This window comes from Emiliania huxleyi, assembly GCF_000372725.1.
Source record: "Emiliania huxleyi CCMP1516 unplaced genomic scaffold EMIHUscaffold_273, whole genome shotgun sequence".
Classification (NCBI taxonomy): Eukaryota; Haptophyta; order Isochrysidales; family Noelaerhabdaceae; genus Emiliania; species Emiliania huxleyi.
In genome coordinates this window covers 48146-69089 of record NW_005199983.1, presented here as the reverse complement: position 1 = coordinate 69089, position 20944 = coordinate 48146, and the positions used below count along the sequence as shown (strand labels likewise).

Below are 20944 nucleotides of genomic sequence, written 5' to 3'. Positions count from 1 at the left end.
CGGCTCTATCGGCTCTATTAGAGAGAGTTCTCCCCCTGGCTAGTCACGACCAGCAACCCACAAAGAACCCTGCACAAAGAACGCACCGGGATTCCTTTTTACCATCTCCTAGTAGAGGTGTCCGTTTTATTTATTTATTTCCCCAGCGTCCCGGCCGGGTATAAGCCCGCGGGCGCGCGGGGGCCGCGGGGATCGGGGCGCCGCGCGGGCATGGCCGCTGGGGGCGGTGTCAGTAATGGCTATCCTAAAATGGGGCCGCTTAAAAGAAAGAAAACAGACAACCCAAGGGAGGGATGGGAGGACGGCACGCCGCCACCACGATACACAGGGATTTTACTGCGTATAGCGTAAGGAGAGGTGTGTGGTGCGCTAGCCGTCGCCCACCCTAGGGAGTCTGCCTCTTCCTATCTCTCTTCGCAGTCATGGGGCCGCTTCGAAACGCCGAAAAGGGGCCGGGACTTCTCTCAGAGAGAGGCGAAGGAGAGACGACTCAGAAGACACGGCTCTCTAAACAAGTAGACGGAAGCGTAACGCTACAACGCACGCGTGGCCAAGACGCGGCACATGACGGGTAACACAACAGGTACTCACCTTAAAATGTGGGGGGGGACGGGTGGACGGCTGGACGTGTCGCGTGTCTTCCACCCTCGGGCACATGCTTTGTCCCCATCCATCCCGCGGACTAGCGCGCTCTCCACCTGTTCGCGCCGTCAGTGGAGCCGTCTGCTGAGGGTTGCTGCTCCCCGCGACTCCTGCCGCTCTCGCCGCCGAATGTCTCGCCAACGCTACTGCTGCTGCCGCCGCCGCCACCACCGCCACCGCCGCTGCTGCCGACCTCGACGACGCCCTTCTCCCCGTCGCTGTCGCCCCGATCTCCGGTGGCGAGCCCAACGGCCGCCCTGAGCCGCTCCTCAACCGAGAAGACGGGACGCACGCCGCTGGCGACGCGGAGCACGTCGCAGAGCGGCTGCGTGCCCATCGTGTAGTGCACGCCATAGGCGAGCGAGTGCAGCGGCCGCTCCTTTGGTCTGCGCGTGCCGGCGGGCAGCGCCGCCGCGTCGAGGAGGCGCTCTGTCGCCGCCTGGGAGATATGGGGAGATATGGGGAGATATGGGGAGATATGGGGAGATATGGGGAGATATGGGGAGCATGGGGAGGCGCTCTGTCGCCGCCTGGGAGAGCGCGCGAGCAGCGAGCGAAACAGGGGGGCGGGTAGAGGTGTGCCTGCTGCTCCGACTCTCCGGCAGTGTCTCGGCAGTGTCTCGGCAGTGTCTCGGCAGTGTCTAGGAGGAGGTGTCTAGGAGGTGTCTCGGCAGTGTCTAGGGAGCGCCTCCCACGAGAGGGCGTACTGCTCCATCTTGGTCATCGCGGCGGGTGGAGTCGCGAGCGCCTCGCTGATGAGGGAGCCGAGCTGCGCCGGGTCGTCGTAGAGGATGGCGTTTGAGAACTGCTTGAAGAAGAGGTTGGACGGGTGGTCCGGGATGAGCACCTGCGGCCGGTGGGATGGCGAGATGGGGTGTGTGTGTGTGGGGGGGGGGGGGTGGGGGGGGGGGGGGCGCCTTCTTGCCCATGGCGAGCGCCTCGGCGGTGGCGGTGCAGAGCACGTCCGACGTCGACGGGTTGACGAAGAGCGAGTAGCCGTGCATCGACGGGTGGGCGTGGTCGATGCCCTCGTGCGTCACCACGTCGACGCCGAGCCGCTCCACCTCGGACCGGATCGCAGCCTCGTCGGGGCCCGAGCCGAACGTGTGCAGCGGGGGCAGGGGCGCGTCGCCGCCGGCCGGGCCGTGCGCGGCGAGCGCGTCGAGAAGCTCGCGGTAGCCCTTCGTCCAGAGGGCCTTGCCGAGGAAGTAGGCGCCGCGGTCGAAGAAGCTGCCGGCGTTGCGCGCCGCCTGCGCGCCGACGGCAAGGAACTCGCCTGCGGGACGTGTCGTGGACGTGTCGTGGACGCGTCACGGACGTGTACAGGGCCCGCCGCCTGCGCGCGAGGAGGAGGGTGCGAGGAGGAGGGTGCGCCTCGCACGCCGTGGACGTTGCAGACGAGGTTGTGGCCGGGCACGTCGACGAGGGTCGGGGAGAGCTTGACGACCACGTCCGTGTAGGCGGCGCAGACCACCGCGTTGAGGAGCTCCATCCACCTCTCCTTGAGCTGGCCCTCGAGGCCCGGGTACTGCAGCCGGCTGTACTGCAGGTAGTTTGTGTGCGCGACGCCGACGACGTGCCGGTAGAGCTCCGGCCAGCGGGAGCCGTGGTGGTACCAGTTGAGGTGCTCCGGCTCCTACTCGCACACACCTCCAGGGCGTGTCGGGGACGGGCCCTCGGCACGGCGGCGCGAGGGCTCCCGCTCCTCGAGGATGGCGACGTCCCGCTCCTCTCTCTTCTCTTCTCGTCTCGTCTCGTCTCTTCTCTTCTCGTCTCGTCTCGTCTCTTTCTTCTCTTCGCTTCGCTCCTCGAGGATGGCGACGTCCCGCTCCTCTCTCGTCTCGTCTCGTCTCTTCTCGTCTCTTCTCGTCTCGTCTCGTCTCTTTCTTCTCTTCGCTCCTCGAGGATGGCGACGTCCCGCTCCTCTCTCGTCTCGTCTCGTCTCTTCTCTTCTCGTCTCGTCTCGTCTCTTTCTTCTCTTCTCTTCGCTCCTCGAGGATGGCGACGTCCCGCTCCTCGGGCGGCACCAGAGCCGCGAGGTCGATCTTGCCGCTTTGGATGATGCCGCCGATCCCCGGCTCGTAGTTTGCGGGGTACCAGCGTATGCGCAGCGACGGCGGCGGCTCGACGTTTGCCCGGTTCGAGAGCCACCACCTCGAGTACGCCTCCTGCTGCGCCGGCTTGTCGAAGGCGAGGCCGCGCCTGCTCGGGGAGACTGCTGCTCACAACAGCTGGGGCTACACCAGCAGGGAGAGGAGGAGCTTGGCCCCAGCTTCGGCCGCCTCTCGGCCGCCTCTCGGCCGCCTCTCGGCTACATCTCACGGGAAGAGCAGCAGCTGGTCCTGCTTTGGCAGCCACGGCACGTAGAGCGTCACCGGGTAGCCCTTGGCCGCCAGGTAGGCGGCCCGCAGGAGCGGGTTGACCGCCGTGCCAGTCATCCAAGGGAGCGCCGCCTGCACACCTCGGGCGGACCGAGGCTCAGCTCTCGGCGACTCTCTCGGCGACTCTCTCGGCTAGTTGCTGCCGTGGTCAGGATAGCCAGCCGCCGCCCGCCGGAGCGCAAGTCCGAGTCTGGCGTCGGCCGGAGCACGTCGCCTTGTGCCGCGGCGAGCCGCACTCCGAGCGGGTCCTGAGAAAACAAGCAGCGGGTCACGGATGTGCGGTCCGCCGTTGACACGGGGAGCCGGGGGGCGGGCGGGGTCCTTGAGCTTCGCGTAGTCCTTGGCCGGGGCCTTGGTCGGCTGGTCGCTCTCGCCAGAGGGTGAGGACGCGCGCCGGCGGGCCCTGCGCACGAGAGGCATATGTTGTATTATATTATATTATATTATATATATTATGTTATATTGCCTGCGCACGAGAGGCAGCGTCCCTCCCTCGAAGATCGTGTCGGCGACGTAGGCCCGCACGCTCGCGAGCGTGCGCAGCTTGGGCAGCTCCTGTCATTCATGAGAGAGGAGCTCAATGAAGGGAGCGTTGTGAATGAGCGGCCAGCTTAGGGCAGCTCCTGCGGCAAGTACTCGAGCCGCGCGGCGGTGACGGCCCAGCGCGCCTTGAAGTCGCTCAAATCAGCCTCGAGGTCCTCCTCGATGGACCTGACAGCAACAGCCTCTCCCTGAGGACACGCGCCGCGCACCAGCCCCCGCCCGCGCGACGCACCGGATGTTGTCCTGCGTCTCCGCGAGGTACTTTGCGAGCCCTCCGCCGCCGCCGCGGGCCGCCCACGCCGTCAGGTTGAAGGCGGTCACGTTCGCCCCTCCGCCGCGCCGCCCCTCGCCCCGCCCTTGCCTGTGCCGGGGACGGCGAGCGCTGAGGGAAAGGGACGCCCGCCAAGCGCGCGCTGCCCCGAGCCGCTGCACGAACTGCCACCTCTCTGCCACCTCTCTGCCACCTCTCTGCCAGCTCTCTGCCAGCTCTCTGCCAGCTCTCTGCCAGCTCTCTGCCACCTCTCTGCCAGCTCTCTGCCACCTCTCTGCCACCTCTCTGCCAGCTCTCTGCCAGCTCTCTGCCAGCTCTCTGCCACCTCTCTGCCAGCTCTCTGCTAGGTCTCTGCCACCTCTCTGCCACCTCTCTGCCAGCTCTCTGCCACCTCTCTGCCACCTCTCTGCCACCTCTCTGCCAGCTCTCTGCCAGCTCTCTGCTAGGTCTCGCCCGATCCACTGCGCGTTGAACGTCTCCGTCGCGCGCCTCACCTCGCTCCGCTGCGCCTCGATTGCGTCCTCGACGTCCCGCACCTACGCCCCAACCACCACACGCGCGGTCACACGCGCGCTATCCGCCTCGCCCTCCTCCACGCTCGCCACCGCACCGCCAGCTCCACGTCAGCGCGTGCGTCCGCAATCAGCGCGTCCACCTCCTCCTCCCACTCGGACCTGTTCCCAACCAGCTCGCGACTCATGCTCACGGCGAGCGGCGAGCCTGCCTCGCCCCTTCGACTCGGACCGCAGCTCGCGCAAGCCGCGCTCGACGCGGCGGCCGCCCGCCACGACGCCCGAGATGGTCACCTCCGAGGTTCACAGTTCAGTATCAATGCTTGGCCGTTCCTCTTCAGGCCCGCCACGACGCCCGAGATGGTCAATGTCGGAGGGGATGTCTTGATGAATGTCAACATTTAATGATTCGTATGAGTGAGAGATGGTCGCCTCAATGTCGGAGAGGATGTCTTCCCGCAGCTCGCCTGCGCACTCACTCTCACCCGGTGACGAGCCGCCAAGCGAGCGGAGGCCCTGGCCGACCCTCATCTCGACTGGATCTCGGCTAGATCTCGGCTAGATCTCGCCGAGCGAGTCGAGGATCTCCTCGCGCCGCCGCGAGTACTTGTCCTTTCTCTGGCGCGCCTGTCGGTTGGGGCGGCCGGGCCTCGGGCAAGGGGGAGCAGGGGCGGGGGCGGGGGCAGGCGGCAGGCGGTGGCGCCTGGTCCGCCTGCGTCTCAACTTCGTCGAGGACCTGCCGCCGCCGGGGAGGGGAGGGGGAGGGGTGGGGGGGGGGGTACGGGGAGGGGGAGGGGCAGCAGCCTCTCCCCACTCCACCAATAGCCCCTCGGCAGAAGCTTCTCTGCAAGGGCGGTGCAGCGGCGAGGGGGGAGAGGTGCGGCAAGGGCGCCTCGTCGCGAAACGTGCGGAGCGACGACGTGAGCCGCGAGTTGAGCCGCGACCGCCTCTCGTCGATCGCCGCCTGTACCTCCTCTGCTATGTCCTCAACAAGCGACAGGCCGCCGCCGCCGCCGCCGCCGCCGCCACCACTACTTCCTCCCGCCGCGTTATCCCTGCCGCGCACGTTGATCTCCACGGTGTCATGATCGGCCCCGGCGTCGGAAGCGCATAAATCACGCTGCGACTCCACTCTCCCACCCTCCTCCATCCCCTCCTCGGCCGGCGCAGCTGCAGCCTCAAGCGCCTTGGCCTCGACAATGTCAGCCTCCTCGCTACTTCTCGCCGCCCGGCGCTCATGTACTGGCTGTCGGCGGAAGCGGCGGCGGATCCGACCCCAGAGCATGCCCTTCGGCTGCTCTCGCTCGCCCGATGGTCGTGGTTCAGCAGCTGCCACGGTCACCAAGGTCTCGGCGCCGTCCTCCTCGGGAGCATCGCCGAGGAGCGGCGGGCGCGTTGGCCGCGCGCGGTGTGCTGGCAGCCATGCACGACCGGCGAGGCCAGGTGGCTGCCGAGGCGCGAAGGCCAAGCAAACGACGAGCATTCGACTCGCGGCACCCACCTCAATCGGCGAGCGAGCTCGGCTGTAGCAAAAAAGAAAAATGCACCCAGCCGAGGAAGAGGCATCAGAAACGACTGCAGAGGCAGTCTGGTAACGCCCGGAAGGCGAGCAAGGGATCGGGACGAGCCGAGGGCTCGCCCCGACGGGCGGAGGAAGGGACTGTGCTCTGTGGGACCGGAGTCGGGCGGGCGCACATGAGGCGTATCCGTGTACGTGCGTGGAGTGCAGTGTTGTGTGTCCGTTAGCTCCGAGTAGAGGGGGCGTTCTGCAGTTAAGGGGAAACCCGGTACACGGAACTAACCCTCGGAGACCCGTGTTTACTTTACGGCCCTCGTTTTTCCCTGGCCCTGCGAACGCGCACCCCGCACCCCCGGGGCTAGGGCTCTCTTGCCCGCAACCCGATACCGGTCATCTGGCCCGCTGGGTGCGCTTCTCAGCTCCCCGGCCCTGGATGTGAGGCTGATGACTGCACTCCAAAGTGTGTTCATTCACGAGAAAACCAAGCATAGCTTGAGACAGCATTCTCTTCGACCATTGAGCATTGTGCATCCGGATCCGGCATCCGCGCGCCCGGTGTGGGGGCTGGGGGGGAGCTTCAAGGGGGCTGCAGACAGCCGGGGAGGCAGTCCTTTTCGAAAGCTCCAAAAATCAAGTAGCGTCCACCGCGTGGCCCATCGCGAGCACAGCTCGCTCGAGCGCCGCGAGCCTCTCCCCGATCGGAGCGAGCGCCGCCTCGAAGCGGGCGGCCAGACGCGCCTCCATCGCGACCAGCAGCGCCTCTAGGACGGCCGCCTCGCCGTCGAGCGCCGCGTCCGAGGCGGCTCCGCGGGGTGAAGCGGCTGGCTGCACTAGTGGCTGCACGGTGCTCACGGCGGGCCTCGCATGCTGCGCGCCTTGCGGCGGTGTGGGCGCGAGAGCCGCGGCGTCGAGGCCCGTCGGGAGGTCCGCGCGGCAGAGCGCGAGGCGGTGCTCCGCCTACTCATTCACGGCTGCCCGAGATGACGCGAGATCACCCGAGCCTGCAGGGCGCGCAACGCGGAGCTCCGCCACGGCAGGCGCGAAGAACGCGGAGGAGGCGGCGCGGCGGCCGGCGAGCGCCCAGAGGCCGCGCAGCAGCGGGTGGCCAGCGGGGCGGAGGGCGATGCCGCGCAGGGTGAGCCCGTCCGCGAGGGAGAGGGAGCGGAGCAGGCGCAGGATTGGTACCTGAGCAGGCGAGGGCGAGGGTGAGGGTGGGGGCAGGGCAGGAGGAGAGCTTACGTGCAGCGGCGCAACCCCTTCGGAGGGGGCGGCGGAGAGGAGGAGGACCGTCGCCGCAGCGCTCGAGCCGACCGCCACTGTGGAGGAGGCGTGGCAGCCCGCGAGGCAGTCAGGGTGGCGCAGCCCGGCAGTCCGCACCGGCGACGCAGCTCCACCCGCCCCTCCTCTCTCCGGGCAGAGAGCGGACCCGCCCCTCCTCCCGACCGCAAAGCAGGCGAGAAGCCCGTCCTCGGCGGCATCCGCCCGCGGCTCGGCCGGCCCCGGCGGTGCGGCTCTCTGCGGTGCGGCTGCTGGGCCCGCTGCGGGGGGCGCGCAAGCGGCACCGGCGGAGCAGCACGCGGCGAGGACGCGCGCGCTCTCCGGGGCGTGGGAGGCGATGTCGAGGAGAGCGGAGAGAGGCGTTGGAGTCGCGTCAGCCAGCCGACCGCGCAAGTCGACCACGAGGGAGGCCTTCCCGCCCCCCTCCTCCCCGCCCCCCTCCTCCCCGCCCCCCTCCTCCCCGCCCCCCTCCTCCCCGCCCCCCTCCTCCCCGCCCCCCTCCTCCCCGGCCGGCGCCTCGTCTGCCCGGGAGGAGGAGCCGCCGGCGGAGGAGGAGCAAGCCGGGGGAGAGCTCTCGCCGCCGCCTCGGCCAGCCTGGCTGGTCGGCTCTCTCCCTGCCTGGCCGGCGCCCAGTCCGACGGCGACGGGAGGGGCTGCGCCGACCACCAGCATGCCGTGTGCGGCGAAGCAGAGCCCCAGCGCACGGTGCGGAGCCGAGGCTGGGCCGAGGCGGAGGCGCCTGTCACACGCGCCACGGCTGGTTGCAGCAAGTGCGATAGGAACCGAGGCCGTGTGATGTGGCCCGAGGCGTGGCTGAGGAGGCGCCGGGTCGCGAATCGCTCCCAGTCACCCGGCAGCGGCCAGCTGAAGAGGAGCGCCTGCGAGAAGGGTCCTGGAAGGTTCCGGAAAGGCTCGTGGAAGAGGAGCGCCCAGCTGGAGAGGAGCGCCTCCTGCGCAGCGGCGGCGGGAGACGAGTCAGGTCCAGGAGACGAGTCGGGAGAGGCCGGTGCGGACGTGACGGCGCGGAAGGCGGTGCGGGGGGTGTGCGGGCAGGAGTGTGCGGGCAGGAGTGTGCGGAGGAGGAGGATGCCGTCTCGAGAGCGACTGCGAGGCTCTCTGACGCCGCCGAGGCATCCGGCGAGGCACTGCTCCACTCGGTGCACCCATCACCACCTTGCGGCCAGGCGCTGCCGCTCCACGCGACGCCGCGCAGCGCCTCGCCCCCTCGAGGCCGCTCGAGAAGGAGGACGGGCTCGGCGAGTCCCTCCTCGTCCAGCGAGTGCAGCACGAGGCAGGAAGGGGAGGCGGCGGCCAGGGCGGGGAGCGCCGAGTGCCAGGAGAGGCCGCGGCTCGCGCCGTCCATCGGCGTGCTCGCGAGGAGCTGGGCGGAGGGCGCGCTGCGTTTGCCGCCCGCGTCCTCCGGCGCGGCCTCTGGCTGCTGCGGAAGCCTCCAGAACTCGACGCTGTGGCGGCTGGAGCCAGCGACCGCGCGTGAGAGGGCGACGAGGCCTTCAGACACCGGGCATGCGGCAAGCGTGGTCACCGAGCTGGGCTCCTCCGCATCCGGTAGAGCCACCTCGACCGGGCAAGGCGCGGTGGCCTCATGGTTGACCGAAGATGCAGAGGCGACACAGAGCGCTCGGCTGCCAGAGGGCAGGACGAGGCACGGACCGGCGTCGGCTGCGGCCGAGAGCAGCCACGGCTGGCTTAGGGCGTTGCTGCCCACCCGGACGTCCGCCGAGGGAACTTGCACGGCGTCAAAGCAGCTTCGGTCAGCCCTCCCACCTTCGGCAGAGAGAGGCATCTCGGGCTGCGAAGAGGCGCGGCCAACAGCGTCGGCAGCGGCAGGCAGGTGGCGAAAGACCCGCGCACCTCGAAAGAAACCCGCCAAGGAAACGGAGCCGGCTTTAGTACTTAGAGAAGCTGCCGGCGGTGGCGCCGCTGTCGTCGCGCTCATCCGCGCACGCCGCCGCACATGGAAGACGTGGCAACGCTACGTCGACGCCATGTCGCTCAACGGCCGACGAGGTGGCCTCGCTGCGGCTCTGCGCTGGCTACCGCTATTCATCGGAGAAGTCGTCGAAGATGGCGAACGTCGTGGGCATCGCGTGCTTGTTGCTGATGGTGTTCGAGTCGAGGATCGTGAGAATGCCGTCGAAGGCGACGAGCTTGCGTAGTGTCGAGTGCAGGATCAGCTCGCGGCCGACGGCGATGGCACACCTCTCTGCCCGCCCACGCGCGTCGTCGCCCGTGAGACGAGCCAGCGCAGTGGTGCCGCCGATGGTCTTGTGGAGCATCTGGCAGCCCGCGTAGCCAGCGCAGAGCTGCAGCGAGGCCACCTCGTCGGCTTCGTTGAGCGACATGGCGTCGACGTAGCGTTGCCACAGTCCATGTGCGGCGGCGTGCGCGGATGAGCGCGACGACAGCGGCGCCGGCGGCCAGGTCGGTGCGACTGGCGGCAGCGCGTCAGCACGCTCGATCGTGACGAGGAGGATGGACGCGAGAACCTCGCCGAGGCTCGTGAGACCGAGGCCTGCTGCATCCGTGCAGCCAGGAGCAGGCCCGTCTACTAGGGCCAGCGCGAGCACGTCCGCAGACTCGTGCAGGCGGGGCGGCCACTCCGAGTCAACGCTTAGCGTCAACGTTTCGAAGGCAGAGAGGAGCGGCTGGTCCGCCCGCAGCGCCTCTGCGGAGGCCGTTGCGAAAGCGCTGCAGCCGACGTGTGGAGGGGTGAGAATCTCGTTGACAAGATCGGAGAGCCGAGGGGCTGGCATGGCCCGGAGGCGGAATGGCGGCAGATGGAGAAAAAAGAATCGCGACGCCGCCCAAATCGCAGAGTGGACCCCGTCTCGTTGACAAGAACGCGCTGTCCGCGCGCGGCAGCGGGCCCTCGCGCCAGTCGCGCTCGCCGTCGCCCGACTCTCCGCCCGCCAAGCGGGCCGCCTCCGCTGACTCGTCCGGCTATGAAACCGATACGCCGGACGAGGTGCAGCAGGAGGCGGTCCGCAGGGTATGCGGCGCGCTCGGCATGAGGGAGCAGTTTGAGGCGGCGATGGCGGCGGGCGAGCTGCTCGAGATGCTCGAGAGCTTGCCGCGAGGGGCGGTCGAGGCCTCTGTCCGACAGATGCGGGGTTACAACCGCACGGGCGAGTGGCCAGAGCCCATTCTCACCAGCCCTGCCCCGCAGCGCGGCCGCTCGCCAAGCCCCGTCGATGAGTGGTCAGATGGTTAGTGCCCGAGAGCGAGGGGTCCGGGGGGGAGCACAAACATAGGACGCCCAGCCTTGCCCTCGTGCCGCCGAGTGCATATCCTATGCGAGAGAGATCCCCTGTGCCCTGTGCCCAGCCCTCTCCGCGCGGCGATGCGCCCTCCCCCCTCGCTTTTGCAAAATCCTGCAAAGGTGGGGACGTGTCTGTCCTCGACCCAGCCCTAGCTTGGGATGTCCGTTGTATTTATTTATTTATGGACAGTCAGACAGTCAGACAACGGACGTACGGACACATGTGTAAGAGCGCGCACGAGTGGGTGTGCGAGCAATATCGAAAGACAGTGAGGCCAGGATCGCACACGGCAGGGGTGGCGGGACGGTTGTGGAGCGAAGTGGCAGTAGCCAGTCTCAAGCATCGATGGGATAATAAGATGAGATTACCGGACGAGAACGGGGGGAAGGACAGGCGGGCGACATTTGACGACGTCGGGGATCACAATGTGACGACCAAAACGATCTTGGGGGCCAGGGTGAGACAACAGGTCGGGGTGCCACACGGGGCACACCACAGGCGTATTCTAGAGGGGGAAAAGAAACGGGGAATGAGGGGCCCCGCCACGAGAAGTGCGTTCTGGGGATGCAGAGCGTGCAAGGCGGCTAGGGATGAGGCCACAAAAGAGGCGCGCGAGGCAAGGAGGAGACGCGGGGAACTGACAGACTGGGACGACTGGAAACAAGAAGACAGTGAGCCACCACAGGCGTCGTTGGCGCACATACTGAGCGGCAGCTGCGCTGGAAATAAGGAAGAGGCGCGTCACTTCATGCGGAAGCTCGACAAACACACAGCGAGGGCGACAGCAAGAGTTGAACGGGAGGCGCCGGACTCAAAAGACACCGCCACATTCCTGAGACGAGCGAGGGCAGCCTCCTTAAAGGCGAAAGGGTCTAGATTTGGAGCGCTCGCCGAAGAGGAGTACGACAAAATAGCGCCCGTGATTGCCTGCACGCTGCCCGCACTCACGGACTCCATACCCGAAAGAAAGAGAAGGGAGCTCGCGGGAGAGGTGACGAGTGAACTACAGGTAGTGGGGAAGGCAGCCTCGATTGCCATACAGACATGGGTGCGAAACAACGACAAGACCAAGGCACGGGCAGAGGAACGAGAGAAGAATATAGGGTGGATAAAGCGCCTGTTCACGGCATGGAGGGTGAGCCACACCGAACGTACCGAGCGAAGAGCCGAGCGGAAGGAGGACGGGGAAGATGACTCCGAGGAGGACGAACCAGTGGAAATCCAGTTGTCAGATGTCACGATGCATCCGAAGGGGACCCCAGCGCCGGCATCATCCGTAGAGGCACAAGTGTTCGAAGAGAGAGTGGACCTGAGCAACAACATGACCTGTAGGCAAATGATCGGAGTGGGAGTCAGAAACGTGGTCCTTGCGCGAGGGGAGCTCGATAAACTCGAGGGGCCAGGATACGCCGCGAGGAGGACGGAGTTGCGCCGAAAGGCGAAAGAAGCCGCGAGAACAAGGGACCGGCAGGCGGCGGCGTCACAGGACGAGGCAGAAGGGAACGACGCGACAGAGGAGGAAATGACAAGGGAGAGAACGACGAGAGTGGGACGACCGCGAGGTGGCATGAAGGTTGCAGCGAGAGTCGGAGAGAGACTGCGAAGAGAGATAGGAAGAGGCAGACTCCCTAGGGTGGGCGACGGCTAGCGCACCACACACCTCTCCTTAAAATCCCTGTGTGGTGGCGGCGTGCCGTCCTCCCATCCCTCCCTTGGGTTGTCTGTTTTCTTACTTTCTTTTGGACAGTCAGACACATGCAATTCACGTTCTCACATGACAAGCGATCCGAGTGAGTGAGTGAGTGAGTGTGAGTCACGACAGCGTCGGTGGGAGATACGTGAAGGGGAGTGCGATTTCGGGCCTGGGGTTGTGCGTTTACGTGGGAGTGGGAAAACCGCGGTTTTCTTCTTCTGGAGGCCCCTCTCCGCAGAGTGCAGGAGCCAGCGCCGCCGGCGCACCCTCCAAGATGCGCAGTAGTCTCGTCTTGACGGCGACGGCGCTCACCTGTGCCTCCGGCTTCTTCGGCCCGGCCACCGTCGCTGACCGAGCTGCCCGCAGCCAGCCTCGCCTTTGCAGCAGCACTGCAGCCTCCCTGCCGTCGAGGGCGGCGCTGTACTCACTCCTGCACCTCAACGGTTTCCCCGGGGACACCGACTTCTACCGCAGGGAGTGCGCCGGCGCGGCGCGCGTCCTTGAGCTCGGCGCTGGCGATGGCCGCATCGGCGCGGCGCTCCTCGCCTCGCCCGAGGTGCTCTCTCTCTCCGTCTCTCCCACCTCCCTCCTCTCCCTCTCCCTCTCCCTCTCCCACTCCCACTCCCTCTCCCTCTCCCTCTCCCTCTCCCTCTCCCTCTCCCTCTCCCTCTCCCTCTCCCTCTCTCTCTCTCTCTCTCTCTCTCTCTCTCTCTCTCTCTCCCTCTCCCTCTCCCTCTCCCTCTCCCTCTCTCTCTCTCTCTCTCTCTCTCTCTCTCTCTCTCTCTCTCTCTCTCTCTCTCTCCTCCCGCCCCCTCCCCTCACCCCGTCGGCCTGCCCGCACAGAGCCAGCCACACTACACCGGCGTGGAGCTCGACGACGAGCTCGCTGCTGCCGCGCGCGAGCGGCTGAGCGAGCACGCCGGCGCTCGCGTCCTGACGTGCGACATGCTCTCTCCCGGTGCTGCGGGAGGGGGAGGGGGCGGCGGGGAGGGCTCCGGCGGCGGGGAGGCCTTCGATGCGGTGCTGCTGACGGCGAATACTCTCTTCTGCACGCCGCGGCACGCCGAGAGCTGCTCGCGCCACCGTCTCGGAACCTTCTCGGAACCTTCTCGGAGCCTTCTCGGAGCCTTCCCGCAGGCACGCGGAGCTGCTCGAGCGATGCGCCGGGGCGCTGCGGCCGGGCGAGCTGCGCCTGGCGCCCCCGCCTGCGTTGGTGGCGGGCTGTGCATTCACACCGCGCCGCTGAGGGCAGGCGGCGCGCTGCTTTTCGACGTCTACAACGCGCGCGACTGGCGCAAAGACGCGCTTGTACGGCTGCCTTGCCTGACCCTTCTCGGACGCCTCGAGTTTGCTCCCTGTGAAGGCACGACGACGCGCTCGCCGACGAGCGGGACGGCGGCGGCGAGGGGGAGGAGGAGGGGGAGGAGGAGGCGCTGGTGATGGCGGTCGATGCGGCGGGCCGCGAGTGGTCGGGGGCAGAGCCGTGTCTCGGACATGTCCTTGAGGCGTCTGTGACATGTCGCTGCAGGCGGGCCGCGAGTGGACGGTGTACGAGCGGGACGCGGAGGTGGAGCCGCACTGGGACCCTTCCCTGAACCTTCTCTGAACCTTCCTTAGGTGTACGAGCGGGACGCGGAGGTGGAGCCGCACGCGCGGCGGATCCGCTGCAGGTACGACTTCGCTGCAGGTACACCTAAGGAAGGTTCAGAGAAGGTTCAGGGAAGGGTCCGCTGCAGGTACGACTTCGTGGCGGCCTCGGGCGAGCGCGCGACCCAGGCGCGTCCCGCCCGCGACCGAGCAAGGGGAGGGGAGAGGGAGGGAGGCTCGCTTCGGGGCTTTCCTCTCGGGGGGGGGGCAGAGCGCAGTCGCCAGACACAGTGCGGCCAGCCTCGCCAGCGTGACGCCCAGGCACGCCGCGCCTCGGCCGCAGGTGAACGAGCACCACTACGCGCTGCCCGAGCAGCTGAGCGCGCTGCTGGCTGCCGCCGGCTTCGAGGTGGAGCGGCTCTGCGGCGGCTTCGAGGGCGAGGCGTTCGACGAGGAGGAGAGCGAGCACATGGTCTACCGCGCGAGACTCGTGAGGTGAGTGAGGAGTCGTGGATCGTCAGGGGGAGCGGGGGCGTGCCGGGTGCCGCGCCGAGGTGCGAGGTCTCGCCGGCGCAGGGCGCCGCACGGGAGATCCGAGGCCAAAGTCTCTCAGAAAGAGAGAGCTCACGCGCGGACCGTCACAACCCGCGGACGCTCTGGGGCCCGCCGGGATCAGCTCAGTCCAGGTCTTTAGGTCTAGGTCCTGTGTACTTTCGATCTACTGTTAAGGTCTGAGCTGAGCAGCAGCCGCAGCGCGCCCTGTAAGGCGGCTCAACCGACAGCGCGGTGCCACAACATCCCACACGCACGTGGAGGTCGTGCGACCGCTCGGTGGCGCGCGCGCTTGGTGGGGCGCCGGCGCCCCCGGCCCCCCGGGCCCCCCCGCCCACGGGCGGCGCACGGCCAGAGCAGCACCACCACCAGCAGCTGGCAGGCCAGCACCGCAGCAGCCACGCCAGCCAGACCCCACGGGCCACGCGATGAGAGTGTGAGGGAGAGGCGCAGTTTGTCTCTCGACTTTTTCCCCAAATACAAGACAAGCTCCGCCCCCACACACAAGACTGCGCAGAGCACCCAGGTCTTCACGGGCTCCGGCGCGCACTCGCATCATCGTGGTGCGCGCGAGGGGTCGGGGCAGGCAACGAGCCAGCCTAGAAGATGGCCGGGGGCGCGGCGCCGCCCAGGCCGCCGGTCGGGTAGAGCGCGTCGACGCCAAGGATCTCGTGCACGAGGCAGCCGGTGATGCCGAGCATCGCGGCGCGGCCGTTCTGGCGCTCGGCGTTCAGCTTGAAGGTCTTGGTCTCGGGGTCGTCGTACCGCACCCACGGGATGCCCGCGATGTCGCCCACCTCGCCGTCGTCCTCGTTGTTGTCCGGGTTGGAGGCGTAGCCGCCGGTCTGGCCCTTGGCCAGGCCGAGGCCGTAGCCCGTCTCCTGGAAGAGGCAGAAGAGCATGATCTGCAGCCAGCCGAAGGTGGGGACCGCCTCGAGCGAGCCGAAGCAGCTGGTCGGGATGTCGGAGAACTTGGTGCCCGACAGGGTGAGCGCGCCCGGGAGGACGACGCCCGCCTTGAGCGCGATGACGTGGAGGAAGCCGAGCATGGCGGCGCGGCCGTGCTTGACCTCCATGATCTGCGGGGCAGCGGGGCGGGCGGCGTGAGGTCGTGAGGCGGCGGAGGCGGCGGGCGGGACGCGGGCTGCGGGCCGGGCGGGGGCGGCGACGCGCGCGGGCGACGGTGGAGGCGCAGCGCGCGCGAGCCGACGCTCTGCGCGCGCGGCGGCGGCGCAGAGCGAGGGGCGGGGCGCGCCTCGTAGCGGCGCATGTCGCGCGTCTCGATGAGGCCGAGCGGGTCGTACACGCCGAGCGGCGGGAGGACGCCGATGTCGCCCTCAGAGAACATGGTGACGGCGGACGAGCGGGCCGGCGCGCGCATGGCGGGCGCGGAGAAGGCCTGGGCCGAGTCGAGGACAGCGAGGGCGACAGTGGAGATCATGATTGTTCTGCGTCGAGGGGCGGGGCGGAGCGTCAGGTGCGGCGGGGGGGTGAGGCGCGGTGTGCGGGCGGGGCGTGGGCGCAGCGAGACGAGCGGCCGGCTCACAAGAGCGAATGAGGGTGTAATTTGTGGAATCTGGATTATTCACAGGGAGCCGGGCATCCGCAGGAGAGACGCTCTTCGGTATGCGGTTCGGACCGTGCAAGCCCCACCCGGGTGGCGGGTGGACCAAGGGGCGTTCCGCCCTGCTTGCTCTAGGTGAAACGTCTGAAGGACGAAGAAGCACGAAGGTGCGACCAACTCAGCACGACGGGCGGAGAAGACGGGCACTAAACCAGGAAGGACTGGGAGAGTGTGAATGGAGGGACACGTGTGGTTCAGACGTCCCCCCCTCGACGTAGTCGAGTCACTCACATGGATAGAGAGGAGAGTGTCCCTCTCGACGGGGCATGGACTGGATGACATGCACTGGAGAGTCTATGGCTCTCGCGGGTGGAGATAGCTGCATCGAGATCACATATTATCGAGATCACTCGAGAGATATCAGTTATCACTCTCGAGACACGAGAGATCACGCAAAAGGTAAATCATGGTCCTACGTCGCTCAGAGGTAGAGGTAAAGGGCCCACGGCTGCCCAGAGGTAAAGGTAAGAGGGCCGCAGGCCCTCAGAGGTAGAGGTAACCTAGACCCCTCCTACCCGGCCCTCAGGGCCGATAGAGTATAGTCCGCAGTGTCTCATACCGAGAGTCACTCAGGGGCTTCTTTGGCACGGGGACTCCTTTTGCGCAGTCCCGTGCCCAGTGTCGTGCGAGGGAGTTTTGTTCTAAAATTCTTTTTCCCGACACGGAAGAAAGAAAGAAAACACGGACAACAAAAGGGAAAGATGGGAGGACGGCACGCCGCCACCACCGCAGGGATTTAGGATTTTAAGGAGAGGAGTGTGGTGCTAGCCGTCGCCCACCCTAACCCTTGGTCGTCTGCCTCTGCACGACATTAAAAATAAATAAATACAACGGACATCCCAAGCTAGGGCTGGGTCGAGGATAGACACCGTCCCCAACCTTTGCAGGATTTTGCAAAAGCGAGGGGGGAGGGCGCATCGCCGCGCGGAGAGGGCTGGGCACAGGGCACAGGGGATCTCTCTCGCATAGGATATGCACTCGGCGGCACGAGGGCAAGGCTGGGCGTCCTATGTTTGTGCTCCCCCCCGGACCCCTCGCTCTCGGGCACGTGCTCGATGTTCGACTGTTACCCGCCGCCCCGCCTCGGCGTGGCATTCGCGACCAACGGATATCCACCTCGAGAACCTCGAGAACACGCCGCACACACACACACACACACGCCCATCCTCATGGACCAGGGCCACCCACATCCGACGCCGGCCGCCAGGCTGCGCACTCTTCTCGACGACGCACGCGAGGCCTCGCGCTGCGAGGTCATGCCGGCCTGCCACGACGCGCTCTCTGCGCGGCTGATTGAGCGGGCCGGCTTCAGGGTTGCCTTCATGTCTGGCTTTGCCGTCTCCGCGAGCGGCCTGGCCCTGCCCGACGCCGGGCTCATCTCGTACGGCGAGCAGCTTTCCGTCGGACAGAACATCTGTGCGGCGATTGACACGCGGCGGCTTCTCGTCATTGGCGATGGCGACACCGGCTTCGGCGGCAGCGGCAACGTGCGCCGCACCATCGAGGGCTACGCAAAGGCCGGGTTCGCAGGCGTCTCCATCGAGGACCAGGTCTACCCGAAGCGCTGCGCGTACTCGGGCGGCGTGGCGGTCGTGCCGCGCGAGGAGGCCGTCGCCCGCGTGCGGTGCGCGATCGCCGCCAGAGACGAGATGAGGCGCCGCTCAGGGCTCGACCTCGTCCTCGTCGCGCGGACAGACTGCCGTCGCGCAGAGGAGGACCTGGACGAGGTCTTGTGGAGGTGCCGCGCGTTCGCGGCGCTCGGCGCTGACGTCGTCTACGCAGAGGGCCTCGCGCCGGACGAGCTGCGGCGGCTGTGCGTCTCGCTCGGCCCGACGGTGCACACGATGCTGGCACAGGTCGAGAGGCCGGGCGTCACCCTCATCTCGCAGACAGAGGCCGCCGCCCTCGGCTGCCGCCTCTCCCTCTTCGGGCTGACTGTCCTCAGCGCCGCCGTCTCGGCCATGACGCGCGCGCTCGAGGCGATGGCGAGCGGAGGCCACCCCTCGACCGGTGTGCTATGCGACTTTGGCGAGCTCAAGGCCCTGGTGGGCTTCGACGCGCTGGATGCCTGGGAGGAGGAGCACCAGGCCTGCCCCGCCGTGGGACAGGATGGTGCGGCAGAGTGAAACGCGGGAGACGAGAGTCGGTTGTGTCTTGTGGGACCTGCGGAGGCTGCGGTGTCCCACGAAACCTCACTATGGTCCTATATCGTCTCTATGGACTATGCGTCTGGGCGGCACGCTTTTTGCTGTGCCGTCCTGTGTGCGTATAAGACTGCGCGACAGCCGACACTCTCTATGGAGTCACTGTACGTAAACTCTTTAATGGCCTAAAGCCGTATCTGATTCTGTGTCATCTGTCACATTCCTCCACCACAGGCTAGTTCCATTCACTCTGACACGCTAATCTTGAAAACGTCCAACGGAGCTCCGTGTTGCTCCCAGCGCCCTCCCCCGCGCTTCCTGCGGCCATGGCCGATGATACTAGTATGAGAGGTCATCTGGCTACCGCGAGCGCGACTCAACTCGCCGACGTCGTCCGATGATTGTGCCTCAAAGTCAGCCTCCGGAGGCTATCGTGGGGTCGAGCCGGCAGTAGCCGTGACATGTGGTTCCACCACCCCTCGTATGCTTTGCCTCTGACCGCCACCGTTCCCAGGCTGCAAAATGGGATGGAAAGGAAGGCTCGGCGAGCGTATAGAAGCGTGCTCGACCTCGTCGTGGCAACCTGCACGGCAGCGCTGGTAGGCGCGATGAGCGTCGTGCCACCTGACCCGAGACGGGTCGCAGGCGTCGTACCGAGCGCGTCGAGACCGTGTCCTGATGTGATCTGCACGGGTGAGTCACGTCGGCGTCAAAGGAGCGACGTGCGACCTGTCAGAGCTTGATCTCCGATCTCAGCGGCGTCGAGTCGTCTCCGGCGCGCGACAAAGGTACATCCCCAGGACGCGCAGAGGCAGCTGCGACCCCGCCGAGTGGCCGGGGGCACTCCGCGCCACCTGCTGTGTGCCCCCGTCCGCTCTGCGGGGTCGCAGCTGCCTCTGGAAGGCACCGAGATGTACCTTTTTGCGCAAATGTGGTCAAATCAAGGTTTTGTAACGCGAGCTGTGCCACAGTGAAATGGAACTAGCCACAACACATGATAATAGGAAAATGAATGGAGAGCAGCTCCACCGTGTCACGACTCACGCGGAGTAGTCTGGAAGCGGAGGTTGACGGCCCTCCCGGGGACGGCGGATATCGCGCCCAGAACTCGCTCGAGCGACGCCGAGGCGAGGTCCACGTTGTTGACGGCGAGAAGCACGTCGCCCGGACGCACGCCCGCCCGCTCGGCGTTCGAGCCTTCGCCAACCTCCGCGACGCAGACCCCTTGGTCGCGCGCCCCCTCCTCGCCGACCGGCTCGATCACGAGCCCGAGCGGCTTCTGCACGCTGACCAGGCGCTGGCCGGCGCCGTCCGAGTACGTGAGGCCGGAGCTGAGCTGGCACGCCGCGCCGCCGCTGCGAGCGCGCGAGCTGCGAGCAGAGCGCGGCCTCGGCGGCAGCGGATCGGCCGAGAGAGCGTCCGACACGATGCGCAAGTGCGCGCGCAACGCCCTCGCCGCGCCCTCTCCCATGTCGCGCGGCACGCCCACGTTGAGGGAGAGGGCAGCCAGCGCCGCGGCGGCGTCCGCGGCGGCGGCGCTCCCGTGCGCGCTCCGCAGCGCGCGAGCCGCCGCCTCCGCCTCCGAGCGGACCTGAGACGTTCCGCCGCCCTGGCAGCGGAGCAGCAGCCACGCGGCGGAGCGGAGAGCGAACTCGACGGCATCGCCGCCAGCCCCTTCGGCCGCAGCACCGCCGCCGGCAGCGCAGTCGGGCAGCCATGCGCAACGCCGCGCAAACGCGGCGACAAGCCCCGGCTGCCCGGCCAGCCTGCCCGCCGCCTCGCGCCGCTCCTCCGCCGTCGCCGCCGCCGCCCACGCGTCGCACGCCTCGGCGGTGATGCCGTCGATGGCCGCCGCCGCCGCCGCGTCGACCCGCAGCGACGGGACTCCGTACCGCGGCGTCGCGCCCGCCTTCGGCGCAGCGCAAGTCTGTTCGAGGCTCTCGGCTGTGTCTCGGGTGCGTCTCGGCTGTGTCTCGCCTCGGCGTAGCGCAAGTTTGTTCGCGCGAGGGTTGTCGCGTCCGAGCGGAGGGCCGCAAAGGCGGCGTGACGGCGTGTGGCGTGCCGCAAGTACGCCGCCGCGCGGCCGAAAGGGACGCCTGCGCGCTCGAGCGCGTCCTCGCCGAAGAAGTACGGGACGGCCGCTTCGGTGCGCTCGAGGAAGGGGAGGAGCATCAGGTCTGCGACGCTCGGGCGGGGCCCGTCCAGCCACGGGCCGCCCTCGGCGAGCATGCCGTCCAGGTCGGCGAGCGCCGAAGCGAGGGGCTGCAGCGCGACGAGGGCCGAGCTCTGCGCGCCGGCGCACGCTTCGTACGACCGGCGGGCGACGCGCAGCCGCCCAAACACGGACGCCTCGCCCTCGCAAGCGCGCGCGCGCACGGCGTCGCTGCCCGCCGGGTAGCGCTCCGGGTACCTGCGGCGCAGCTCGTCGCAGATTCGCTCGACGGACTGCACCGCCGGCCCAAAGCCAGAGGCGGCCCGGAACTGTACTCCCGGCACCACCCCCTCTGGCCCGACCAAACGCGTGTATTCGGCGTCCTTTGTCTCGCCCTCGAGCATGTACCGCCGAAGAGGCACCGTCTTCACCTCATACGGCACCTCCATCTCCTCCAGCACCAGCCAGGTGATCTCGCAAAAGGGGCACCAGCCGGCGCTGTCGCGCCAGAAGATGACCTCAGGAGCGCCGCCGCCAAAGAGGCGCTGCCGGGCCTCAAAGAGGCGGTCGGCGGGCGGCCCGGCCGCCGCTCGGATCTGACTCCACGGCGGGAGCGCGAATGCGTGCCCGGGCCGGGCGGCCGCGAGGAAGGTCGCGCAGCGGGCAAGACGCATTTCCGGAGAAAGGAGTGCCTTCAGCGAGCGCGCGCAGCTCTGTGTCTTGATTTGCCAAACCTACGGCGCGGACTCTCTGCGACGGGACCGG

General features: G+C 67.6%; 6 protein-coding genes across 6 annotated transcripts; 2 read left to right on the top strand and 4 right to left on the bottom strand.

Moving 5' to 3' along the window:
- Positions 1 to 490: 490 nt before the first annotated feature.
- EMIHUDRAFT_443881 (digalactosyldiacylglycerol synthase) lies at positions 491 to 5867 on the bottom strand. The gene is made up of 18 exons (XM_005776732.1): positions 5242 to 5867; positions 5053 to 5085; positions 4919 to 4976; positions 4782 to 4816; positions 4582 to 4643; positions 4448 to 4511; positions 4291 to 4373; positions 3799 to 3927; positions 3647 to 3734; positions 3490 to 3578; positions 3345 to 3426; positions 3167 to 3271; positions 2965 to 3095; positions 2634 to 2844; positions 2017 to 2278; positions 1560 to 1918; positions 1331 to 1489; positions 491 to 1081 (listed from the first exon to the last, which is right to left on the bottom strand). The coding sequence occupies exons 1-18, from the start codon at positions 5830 to 5832 to the stop codon at positions 683 to 685; spliced, it is 2940 nt and encodes a 979-aa protein (XP_005776789.1). The 5' UTR covers positions 5833 to 5867; the 3' UTR covers positions 491 to 682.
- A 451-nt stretch (positions 5868 to 6318) lies between these two features.
- EMIHUDRAFT_457764 (hypothetical protein) lies at positions 6319 to 8950 on the bottom strand (the record flags this gene model as incomplete). Its single annotated transcript, XM_005776731.1, has 3 exons — positions 6319 to 6825; positions 7851 to 8096; positions 8252 to 8950. The coding sequence occupies 3 exons, from the start codon at positions 8948 to 8950 to the stop codon at positions 6499 to 6501; spliced, it is 1272 nt and encodes a 423-aa protein (XP_005776788.1). The 3' UTR covers positions 6319 to 6498.
- Positions 8951 to 12182: 3232 nt separating this feature from the next.
- On the top strand, positions 12183 to 14206 carry EMIHUDRAFT_238587 (hypothetical protein; the record flags this gene model as incomplete). The annotated part of the gene is made up of 6 exons (XM_005776730.1): positions 12183 to 12193; positions 12532 to 12676; positions 12964 to 13140; positions 13258 to 13428; positions 13649 to 13687; positions 14051 to 14206. 6 exons carry the CDS (start codon positions 12183 to 12185, stop codon positions 14204 to 14206), a joined length of 699 nt encoding a protein of 232 aa, XP_005776787.1.
- A 482-nt stretch (positions 14207 to 14688) lies between these two features.
- Lhcf32 (light harvesting protein) lies at positions 14689 to 15707 on the bottom strand. The gene is made up of 2 exons (XM_005776729.1): positions 15517 to 15707; positions 14689 to 15340 (listed from the first exon to the last, which is right to left on the bottom strand). The coding sequence occupies exons 1-2, from the start codon at positions 15698 to 15700 to the stop codon at positions 14859 to 14861; spliced, it is 666 nt and encodes a 221-aa protein (XP_005776786.1). The 5' UTR covers positions 15701 to 15707; the 3' UTR covers positions 14689 to 14858.
- A 1185-nt stretch (positions 15708 to 16892) lies between these two features.
- EMIHUDRAFT_238585 (putative carboxyvinyl-carboxyphosphonate phosphorylmutase) lies at positions 16893 to 18009 on the top strand (the record flags this gene model as incomplete). Its single annotated transcript, XM_005776728.1, has 2 exons — positions 16893 to 16898; positions 17062 to 18009. The coding sequence occupies 2 exons, from the start codon at positions 16893 to 16895 to the stop codon at positions 18007 to 18009; spliced, it is 954 nt and encodes a 317-aa protein (XP_005776785.1).
- A 1051-nt stretch (positions 18010 to 19060) lies between these two features.
- GDA6 (putative glutathione dehydrogenase) lies at positions 19061 to 20853 on the bottom strand (the record flags this gene model as incomplete). The annotated part of the gene is made up of 2 exons (XM_005776727.1): positions 19061 to 19954; positions 20122 to 20853. The coding sequence occupies 2 exons, from the start codon at positions 20851 to 20853 to the stop codon at positions 19061 to 19063; spliced, it is 1626 nt and encodes a 541-aa protein (XP_005776784.1).
- Positions 20854 to 20944: the final 91 nt, after the last annotated feature.